At 34.6% G+C, this 11694-nt stretch overlaps 2 protein-coding genes across 2 annotated transcripts; both read left to right on the forward strand.

Annotated features, from left to right (window-relative positions):
• The first annotated feature begins 1030 nt into the window (after window positions 1-1030).
• On the forward strand, window positions 1031-3036 carry TRIADDRAFT_63100 (expressed hypothetical protein). Its single transcript, XM_002110323.1, has 3 exons — window positions 1031-1076; window positions 1460-1612; window positions 2416-3036. The coding sequence occupies exons 1-3, from the start codon at window positions 1072-1074 to the stop codon at window positions 2906-2908; spliced, it is 651 nt and encodes a 216-aa protein (XP_002110359.1). The 5' UTR covers window positions 1031-1071; the 3' UTR covers window positions 2909-3036.
• Window positions 3037-3927: 891 nt separating this feature from the next.
• On the forward strand, window positions 3928-5909 carry TRIADDRAFT_54276 (uncharacterized protein; the record flags this gene model as incomplete). Its single annotated transcript, XM_002110324.1, has 5 exons — window positions 3928-4267; window positions 4388-4762; window positions 4936-4985; window positions 5154-5536; window positions 5633-5909. The coding sequence occupies 5 exons, from the start codon at window positions 3928-3930 to the stop codon at window positions 5907-5909; spliced, it is 1425 nt and encodes a 474-aa protein (XP_002110360.1).
• Window positions 5910-11694: the final 5785 nt, after the last annotated feature.

Raw genomic sequence — 11694 nt, forward strand, 5'->3', positions numbered from 1 at the left:
GCAATAAAAACATCAACAGCCAATTGCTCAACGTTGTACTGATCTGTCTGCGTGTTATTGGAGCTCAATTTAAAGTTGATGGGATGAAACGGGGTACCCGGGGAACTAATTTGCCAAGAGTTGCAATTAGACCTGAGAAATACGGTGGCTCACAATGTGCATCCTGGCCTAGGATGGGACGGACGATCGTTTGACCGCCTGAAAAGTGGCGCAGGTGCAGTTACGAGCATCGCAGCAGAGTCACATGACAGCTGTGTCATGGTTATTCGTTAAGTAAGTAAAAATGGCCGACCCTCCCGACACTGGTTTAGAACTTCAAGTCTGATTAGGCAGCTACTGTACGAGTGCCGGACTGATCATTGGTTTACTATATCTATTCCTGAAAAATTCTTCCTAGTAGAAGCTTGAATGCTGTGCGAGTACTTGTGTAGTGCATCTCTTCTTCTACGAAGAGGTTTTCAGGAACAGTAAACGACTGATCAGTCCGCCACCAATCCGAGCTGAAGTTCTAAACCCAAAGCATGGAACTGCATGGTAGTGAAAGCAGTACAGTGTACGGTTTGAAATGGACACACCAGTTAAAATGACCAGAGAAATAGTCAGCCTCCATATTTTCGGCTAAAGAAAATCGTGGATGGTCCTTCTGTCATTCTTTCTGTAGCACACACACGTGACAGGACTGTACAGTGTACAGTGTACACTCAGTACAGTACAGGAATGCGAGTGTACGTGTACAGTACTACTGTACTGTACTATCCGGTACCATTTTTACAGTACTGTACACTGTACAGTACAAGGGACTACTGTGAAAGAGTACAGTACTATACAGTTTACACTGTACTGTACTGAACACTACTGGAACTACTATACTGTACACTGTACAGTATAGCTATCGCTACATTTACTGACCTATCCCTAGTTAATACAGTATAATAAAAGGTCCAATCCACGCGTGCGTATTTCACTCCCTTCGATACTGAGTCATTGACTTTCGGCAAGGTACTTGACTTGCTGTACCACGACTGTCGTTCCCTTCTTTCTTCTCCGTCGTTTTGGCGACCGTGTGGCAACATGAGGTAAGAAATCTTTCCTTCATCTCCTTCATCCTAATGAAATTAAATAGTTTAAGCCTAATTTTGAAGCAATTATTGGTTCATCTTGGCTTAAAATCCATTTTTTCTGTCATCAGATCGATTTAAGTTGATTTTGGATGTGATTGTAGTTGGCATTGCTGCATTCCATTAAGGGTGTTAGACTGCTAGCTCATATATTACTATACTGTACAGTAGATCATGGGTTTCTTGATCCAATAGCTGGGTAGATGGATCAATTTTTTCACTTACTCTTGCAAGTTACAACATGTTGTTATCCATAAGATAGACATCAACTGCAGAATAAACTTATCTATGTGTCCTATTTTTCTTGACTAATGTTCTATTGGCCTTGATGTTTCCTGTAGTAAAATTTCGCGCGATACGTTGTACGACTGTGTTCGTGATGTCCTTCAGGGCTCACAAGATAAGAAAAGAAATTTCTTGGAAACGGTGGAATTACAAGTTGCCTTGAAGAACTACGATCCACAAAAGGACAAGCGTTTTAGCGGTACTGTCAAGTATGTATCGTAAATTACTTAACAGTTGTTGATCGCCTCGATCTTGCACAAAATAACGGTACAAGTCGATCATCGTGACCAATCAAATTGGTCATACGTTACTTGACTATCATCCTATCGATCAGTTTTTGTTTTTTATCCATGCGTTCCATGTTGTATATTCGAGTATAGCCTATGGAATCCTTCTGGTCCAATATCGATTAGTTTATGAACACAAGAGCAGTTTGATGAGGACAGTGCTTAAACTAGAAACTAAAATAATAGTCTTGATATATACATGTAGAGTAGCAGCATGTGATGTCACTTGCAATTTAATACTCGTCAATCTTTATCCTAAGTGAATGTACTCGAATGGAAGACATTTCCACGTTGTCATTGTAATTTAAGTTGAAGCCATGAAATCCTAGTAGTTTGTCCAGTTTTCTGCGACCAATCTATATAGATAAACTACAGGCTACGATAATCCGTTGTCGAACAGAATCGATGATTGTATTGAACACAATAAACGCAATACATTTGATACTTCCTATCAATCATGATGGTTGGCATTACTCGTCTGTCTTTGCAAATCTTAGTCTCAATCTTGAAGGAGTTAGGAATTGACGCCATCATGGTTTACGATCCATGTGTGCTATAATTGTGCAAGGCATAATTAGATTCTTAATTTCGTCAGAGAAACATGTATTACTGTACAGTACTTTTATTCTTTCTAAAGGCAGTATTCTTACGTAAATGTGGCAAAGCTCATTTTTCAATTTTAAGAATCATCGATCTGATGCAATGTTACCTTTAATCTTCTTTAGATTGAGACATACGCCTCGGCCAAATCAAAAAGTATGTGTCTTTGGCGATGCTCACCATTGTGATGAAGCTAAGTCAAATAATGTACCATCGATGGATGTCGACGCTTTGAAAAAATTGAATAAGAACAGAAAATTGATTAAAAAATTGGCTAAAAAATACGATGCATTTATTGCTTCTGAGAGTTTAATCAAACAAATACCTCGTATCATGGGACCTCAATTAAACAAGATTGGTAAATTTCCTACCATGTTGACTCACAACGATAACATGAATGCCAAGATTGAAGATGTCAAATGTACTATCAAGTTCCAAATGAAAAAAGTGTTATGTCTTGGTGTTGCCATTGGTAATGTTAGTATGTCGGAAGATGAATTGGCTGCCAATATCCATTTAGCCGTTAACTTTTTGGTATCATTATTGAAGAAAAATTGGCAAAACGTTCGCGCATTGTATATTAAAAGTTCGATGGGTAAATCCTATCGCTTATATTAGATGGGTAGCTAATCCTTTTGCACTGTGTACTGCAGTATGCAATGCGTATCTCTCTACCTTGATTGAAACATCGTCATTGTTGGAAATATATATGTACAGGCAGTGAGACTAAGCACTAAAATAAAAGAATTTTATGGTAATCTAGGGTGCATTTTCCTGTGATTGTTAGATCCTGTAGTAGAGTTTCTCTAGCGTGGGATTTACTCGTCTACGTATAGGGTAGCATACAACTTGTTACGTATTAGTATTCTAGTGTAAAGCTGCTACCGTTAAAATTGATTGCTAAGTTGATTAAAGCGCTGGTGTACCATGCAGCAATTAGGTCAAGACGCTTCAAATTTTCATCATTTAAACATTGACTGCATGTTGATGATATAGCAAATCGGCGATAGGTGTCAAGCTTAGCTATCAATACTAATATATCATATACTGTCACTTTCATAGCTATTCGAATAGAATTAAGAAAGTTACTTACAGTATAAAAGTTTTCCAACAGTAATACTGTTGTGCATAATCAGTTACTATCTTGATCCGTTTATAGTTGAAAAAGTGAATCTTAATTCATTTGATGTGGCGTTAAAGGTGCATACCGCCCTTTCTGTTTGTAGTATAAATGACGGTGCAGGCCGCATGATAGTTTACTAGCAAACAATTTCATCAAATATCATGATAACTTACGATCAGGACAAATTACGTATGATTAAATACTATAAATTTTAACGATTAAGTTTATTATGATCGATTCTTGCTGCTGAGTATTTCTACAGTAAATATATGGTGCGAACAAGTTGTTATATTGACGTAGCAGTCGAGAGTTGGAGCAAATGCAATAGGAATTCTTCGTGCATTGGTAATATCTCTGTTAATACGAATGTGTAGGTGCAAAAATAGCAATTGTTGGTTACTAGCATTAGTAAAAAGTAAGGATAGATAAGGTATAAATACTCACGGCTCTGATGAGCTGTGAACCCGTGATTTAATATCGGTTGAAATTTGCTTGATATTGAATACTTTGCAAAATGTTTTCCATTCTAAGTATTAGTAGATTCGTAGCGCTACTATCTTGCACAAATTTACTATATGGCCTAATTCCTTTAGTCATCTTGCAGCAAGCTATAGGCGATGATTCTTGCTATGATAAAGAAACCTTAGGACGAAATTACAATGGCAACGTCAATTTTACCAAGACTGGAGCTAGATGTCAATCTTGGAGTCAAGTTTCCTACTACAACTTCGATCACAACTATTGTCGAAATCCTGATCTCAAGGATGGAGGACCTTGGTGTTATTATAGCAATGCTATCAGCAGGTATAATAACAGTTGGGATTATTGCCCAATTCCTCCTTGTAAATGGAAAGGTTAGCGCTATTCCTCCACAAGGTTTTATTTCTTTACCGAAGTAGAACGCTGTGTTTATGTGGTATATAATGATTTGTTATAGGTTGCTAACGCAGTAAAATATGTAATGTCTTTTATAGATATTGATCGATGCAGTAATAGTAACGGCGGTTGCAGTCATATTTGTCTAACCACACAAAGTTCCTACTACTGCAGCTGCCCAAAGGGGTTAAGATTGGCTAGCGATGATAAGCAATGTGAAGACATCAATGAATGCGATTATGATGATGTTTGTGAATTTCTATGCCTAAATACTTATGGATCTTATAAGTGCAGCTGTCCCAAAGGATACTCGATAAATGCTAACCAATGCCTTGATATAGATGAATGCAAATCTGATCGTAATATTTGCAGTCACAATTGTCATAATATACATGGATCATTTCTGTGTTATTGTCCTAGCAACTTAACACTCGGTAGCGACAAAAGAACTTGCATTAATCAGACTCAGATAGGTAAAATAAAATTGCTTATAATTTGATAGTTTTTATGAGCAGCTATTATCCTTGTTTTATGATTATTTATAATAGCATTTTAAAGCCTTATTTACCTATATTTCTAACAAATGAATTTCTCTTTTGATTAAATCAATACGTATTGCCTTATTTTTAAATTTAATAACTTCTAGCCAATTTTAAACCCAAGCTAAGAATTGAATGCAACCATGACTATATCAAGGTAGTAATTCCACGGTCATCATTGCCCGATATCGATAGACGAGACATCCAGCTTATAGATCCTTCATGCTCTCCAACCCTCAACGGGACTCATTTCCTAATCACGATTCAGCCTTTACACAGCTGTGGCACAATAATTAAACATTATTCCAATTCTATCATTTACAAGAATCGACTTCGAAATCGACCTGATCACCCATCTGGTCTCATCACTCGGAAAAAAATATTACGGTTAGCTTTCCTATGCTCCTATTCTAATCAAGGTTGGATAGGAATTGCTTATAATCCTGATAATAAGCCTCTAATATCCCATAATTGGCATAAAGGATATGGCAATTTTTCCTATTTTGCTAAAATTTATCCAACAGCAAGATATTTTAATGCGTTCCCGCCTAGTGCGTATCCACTGCCATTGAAATTAAATCAACGAGCATATCTCGAATTTGGTGTACACGCTGGTGATGCGAATTTGCGAGTAGCTGTCGAGAATTGCTTAGCTACACCTGATACGAATATAAGCGATCCTATTCACTACTGGATTATCAGAAACGGGTAAAATTTTCACTATACTCGTAAAGACTAAATACATTTGTAGTACCCTGTATTCAAGCGTACAATCTTAAATATAGTCTCACTGGATCTATTTAGGTGTAATGAAGATAAGACTATTAAGAAGCATTATTCAAAAATCTCTAAAACTGTTCGGTTTAGCATCAAGGCATTTTCATTCTTATTTAATCAACCTTTCATATTCATACATTGCCAACTTATGGTTTGTCCTCTGCATGATAACCTAAGTCGTTGTGCTCAAGGTTGTCAAAGAACAGTAACTTCCGGAAACCGTATTAGACGGGAACTTGGTCAAGATGAAAAAGTTTTCTCTAGTATCGTTTCAGTTGGTCCATTGTTTAAACTTGGTAATTAATACTTACCTATAATATATGAGATAGTATTAGAATCAATGACCAGGTAAAAACGATTGACGAATAATTTTGTTCATTCCGTAATAGATCACATTAAATATGAAAATTCTAACGGCTCTGAAAATAAGAACAACGTAGATATCCTGACAGTTTGGACAGTAGTACTTTTCCTGATTTTACTGTTTGTAATTATGTATAATATTTTTCTTTTCATTCGAAGAAATATCAATAAAAGAATTCTAGATACAGGTTATGCGCTAATCAGAAATAGATAAAGCTGGGTAACAAGTTGCGAGATAAATGTTTAACTGTATCTGTATCTGGATTTACTTCCTAGTTACGATCATCTACGTCTTGTTTGTGGACGACTATCAAAGATTTATTAAAATGAGCTTTATTTGTTAATTTCTAATTACAATTCAATCGATAACGTAGTCTATGGACTCAGTTGATATAATATATCTAGATAAATATGATAAAATAGATAATAATAGAGCAATAATCGATTACAATGTATTTTAATACCTCTTGATATACTCTGTAATAATAAATGTAAGTAATATTTTTCATTGAAGTGCGACCATTGTATTTAGGATATCTCGAATGCACAACATTTACCATTATATAATAACTTTACCTTTGAATAACATACAACATTATTAGAAAGATATAGCAATAAAAGTCTGAAACTAAATTTTTAGATTGCATGATAATACATTCAAGATTTTTATACTTACAGCACAACACTTTGTATAAAATTCACATACAACGTGTCCCGCATTCTCTACTAAAATTTTCATACACTGGAAGAAATATTCACAATTTGTAAAATTTGAATAACTAAATATCACGGTATTGCTTTAACGAGCTACCACCATTTTAAAATAACTATACAATTATGATACAGTAAATGTTATACCCAGTTAACTAGTTATTAAAATTTCGACAATACAAATCAGATCCACTAAATTTTTTACACCATCTAGACAATTCTGGAGTAACTTTAATCCAAAGGCGTTACTTCTTTACAATGCCAATTTAGAAGCTGCGCGTAACGAATAGTGATATTAATGCAACATGCAATAAAGCAAAATAAATAACAACCCAGATTCTATTCGTTGGTAAGTGCCGCAATTGCCGTCGGATATTACTAAAGCGATTAAAGCAAAATTCGCAAAGTCAATTACAATTTTCTAGCATATTTAAAGGCTTAAAAAAATCAACATGTGCATAATATTAATGCAATAGTTACCGTTTCAATCGTGGCCAAGAGTTATATTTCATTTGTTTCGTAACTTTTTGCACTGACATTAAAAGCAAGAATTGCTTAGGACTAAAAATCTTAATTGCATGATCATAATCTACAAAAGAAAACCAAAACAAAAGCATACATAGGCTTGCTTCAGGTGAGTCAATGATTTCCATTTCATTGTCATCTTCTTCATCCATGTTAATAAATACCTATAAAATTTCATAAAATTTCTGGTTTATTACCTCGTAAAATTGAATTATCAAATTTTGATATTGAGCGGTATAAATCAACGCGGAAACATCGCATTTAAAACTTTGTTCCGAGAGCGCTCACCTCTCGATTCTCAAATGAAGGCGTAACATAAACAGCCAGCTCATCCTTAGTTTTCTGAAGTGATTCTTCAGCATTTATCCTTCTATCTTGTTCCATCTGTAAACGTTCCTAAAATAATTTGATAGATTAAAGAATATAGCACATACACCTTAATTAATTTTTAGAATGGAGCTTATTACTTGTAGTTCATCCATCTTCCTTAGCAGATCATTCTGCATTTCTGTATACTGAAGCCTATGCAAGTATAGTGCAATTCAAAGGGAATCAGCGACTGAATCACAACAAGTTAAGCAAGGCATATGCCATGGTACGATAGAATGTTCTACCTTTCATTTACTATTGACGCATCTGGTAATAGTTTAACTTGACCATCAATTATATCTGTTAGAGAAAAAGTATAGAAATTTTAATAGACTATCGCATTAGGACATTTCTTGTTACTAAGTCACCTTACATGTGAAGAGGCTAGTCAAGTAACACTTAAAGAACGAACCTTTAGCAGCAGAGTTTCTTGGCTCTCCACTGTCTAACGGGCTCAAGGATCCTTCCTAACGTTTACAGAAATTTCAAATAACAATCAGTTTGTAGGAAGCTAAAGTATAACAGTATATTAATATAGGAAAAACAAATATTATTTTAACTTACAACACTTTTTGAAGTTATAATAGCTTCATTAATCATAATAGAGTTATCAGGCTCGCTGCTTCCATTCAAGTTACCAAAAAGAGCATATTTAATTCATTAATAACAAAATTATGTTGAAAGTTTAATGAAGAACTCTACCTTAACTTCTGTTGACTTTTAGCACTTTCATAATTCTTTAATAACGATAGAGCCTAGATAAAGATTTAAATCGAACTAGAATTAAAGATCTATATCTACAGCACCTAAAAATGGCAAATACTTACCTCAATCTCAGCTACTAATCCTTCAATTCTTTCATTTTGATAATCAACAATTCCTTGCATACGATCGCATTCGTCAATTTTCTGCTTGCAAATCTCTTCAGCGTCAACTAGCTGCTTCTTGAGGTCTTCGTTTGATTGATTCAATGAAGCCAAATTACTACGATGTTGATCTTTACCAATTTCTTGGTTACTCTCAATATGAGCCATAACCGTATTAACCTGCTGCTGTAAGTGGTCTCGTTCTTCTAATACAAGTTGATAATCATTCTGCAATACATCATATCGATCTATATGTGAAACATTATTAGAGTTTTCCTGCTCTAGTAAGAACTTTAGAGATGAAATTTCCCTACGTAGTCCGGACTCAACAGCAGCTTTCTGATGTAGCTGTGTTATCATTTCTTCCCTTTCCATAACATTCTGACGGAGATTTTCGTTAAGCTCTTGAAACTGATTATGCAAATTCTCTACTTCCTTTTGTAATAACTTGTTTTCTGACAAGTAATCATTAATTTTAACCATATATTCATCTCTTTCTAAAAGAATTCTTGATTTTTCATCAACATGAAAGGCATTTTCTTGTTGAACAGTTTCAAAAGAATTCTCTAATAGCGAATACTTAGATTGTTCGTCTTGTAATTGACTTAATAATCTGGAATTCTCTTCCAAAATTCGTTCACAGCTGGCATTTAGTACCTCTAGATCGCACCTTTGCTGTACTAGCTCATCCGTGAGTGTTTTATTTTCTTTGTAATACTTATCATTGGAAACTCCTATTTTGCTAATCTCAGAATTCTTACCGTCAACCTCCGATTTTAATGTCTCCGATAAGTCTCGATAATTACTTATTTGATCCTCTAGATTATTAATTTTATTATCTTTTATAGAAAGCTCGTCGACTACACTATCATATCTGGCACTTAAGCTTCGATAGTTATTTTCTAACTTCTTCATTTTATCCTGGCATTCATTATAGCGATTATCAAGTTCCGTATATTGCAACTTAAAACGTTTTTCGGATTCATCAACATCCTTTTTTAGATTTTGGTACGAATTCTTCGAGTCAGACATCTCCTTTTGGTATTTATCTCTATCTTTACGAATAGAATTCAATTCTTGTAGCAATTCGTTATTGGATTCAACAAGTACCTGAAGTTTAGGTAACAAACTTTTCTCATTTGCTGTAATTTCAGCTTTTGCTTCACTGATATGATCGTAACATTCATCATCCTTCTTTGTCAATTGGTTACTATCCGAAGTTGTCTGAATTAATTCCCGTTCTAACATACAATCTTGCATAGCTGGATTGTGAATATCATTGGTGTACTCTGATTTCGACTTTCGTGACTCATACCAGCTTTCTAGAACAGCTCTTGCTTCAGTAAGTGATGCGTCCGTCTCTTTAGTGGAAGAAAGTTGAGCGGCTAATCCTTCATTTTGGGACCGAAGGTGTTGAATTTCTTTTTTACATTCTTTTAAATCAGTTGATAATGCAATAAATTTTTGCTTAGCAGTATTCAGTCTTGAGGATAGTCGTTTATTCTCGTTACCTAAGTAATTATTTTCCTCCTGTATTTCATTTAACTGACACAATTTAGCCCGCTTATCTTCAATCTCTACTGCTAATGATTCTTGATCCTTCAGTCCTTTTTCAACTTGTTGCTCATAAGAAATTAATTTGTCGGAGTAACTAGATGACTGATCTTGCAGTCTTTGCAAGTCGGTACGACATTCTTCCAACTCTAATAGAGTGTTATTGTGATTTTTACGCAGCGCTGCCATCTCGCTATCATACTTAGACCGTATTTCATCATAATCTTTTCCCAACATATGATACGTCATTGACAAATTTTGAATGTCGTCTACCTTAGCACTTAGTTCCAATTTCAACTCTTCAATAACCAGATCTCTTCCATTAACTACTTCATTCAATTTAATGATTTCTTCTTTATAATTTTCAACTTCATTACGATATTCCTCTAAATTGCTATCGTGTTTGGCTTTAAGTAATTGTATTTCGGACACAACGCTGTCATAATCTGTGTGTACAGCCTGTAATTCAGCATCCTTTAATTGCATTAATTTGGTCATATTGGCTTGTTCTTCTTTTATCTCACATATTATATCTTTTAAATTGGTATTCTCAGCATTTCTCTCTACTAAATCATTAGCAATCGCATCTCGTTCTGTAGACGTTTTTTCTAATAAACTGTCTTTTTCTTTCATCATGCTATCAAATTGACCCTTTTCTATTTGGAACATTTCTATTTGTTTATCCTGAGTTTCGGTTAGATGAGCACGGCCATTTTCTAATTCATCTATCTTCATTTGTAAATTGCTATTCTTATTTTTAAATTCTTCAGCTTTAGCTTTATGTAGCTGCAATTCCTCCTTGAGAGAACTAAACATTTGCTTAGCTTTACGAAGTTTAATCGCTAACTGCTCCTTTTCGTTGGTTATTCCTTCTATTTTAGCTTCATATTCTTTACACTGAAGTAGTTTTTCTTGTAAGGCATCAATTTCTCTAGCTACTAACTCTTTTTGTTGATGCTGTACCTCTAATTCACTTTGCAAATTGCGAACATTGTCCTGTTGTTCATTACGCTCTCTAACAGTATCGTTTACTTGTTTCTGTAATCCAGATACCTCATCCATTGAAGCTGACAACTGTGCTTCTAATTCTGTTACCTTATTTTGGAAACTTGATGACATATCATTAAACGAACATTCGAAATCAGCTTTTGAAAGTTCTAATCGAGATATAACGCTATCATAGTCTTTACGCAGAACTTCAAGTTCTGAAACTTTTGCATTTATTTCGTGGACCGTACTATTTTGTTTCTCTTCCAATTTATGTATCATATTTGTCAAACTTTTATTCTCAAGCTCCTTTTCTTCCAAACTTTTCGCCACACTGCTTCGCTCCACTAGAGAGCTTTCTAATAATTCATCTTTTTCTTTTATTACACTCTCAATTTGACCCTTTTCGTTTTCAAATTCTTCCAGTTGCTTTGCTTGAGTATCAATAACTTGAGTATATTTACTTTCCAAGACGTCTACTCTAGATTGTAGATCAATGTTTTCCTTCCTATATCCTTCAGTTTCAGATTTTTGATGTATTAACTCTTTCTTAAGATTACTGAGGACTTGCTTAGCCTTATTTAATTTATTGACTAACTGCTCATTTTCTTTGGTTAAATTATCAAACTTTTCTGTGTGATCTTTATATTCTAGCAATTTCTCCTGAAATAAATCGTTTTCTTTGGCCAGCAATTCCTTTTCATTACGTTCTAT

The sequence above is a fragment of the Trichoplax adhaerens genome, genomic scaffold, assembly GCF_000150275.1.
Source record: "Trichoplax adhaerens TRIADscaffold_3 genomic scaffold, whole genome shotgun sequence".
Lineage (NCBI taxonomy): Eukaryota > Metazoa > Placozoa > Uniplacotomia > Trichoplacea > Trichoplacidae > Trichoplax > Trichoplax adhaerens.

Coding starts and splice junctions, on each gene's coding strand:
- TRIADDRAFT_63100 (XM_002110323.1), top strand. Junction 1,613..2,415: donor CGTTTTAGCGGTACTGTCAA/GTATGTATCGTA, acceptor AATCTTCTTTAG/ATTGAGACATACGCCTCGGC.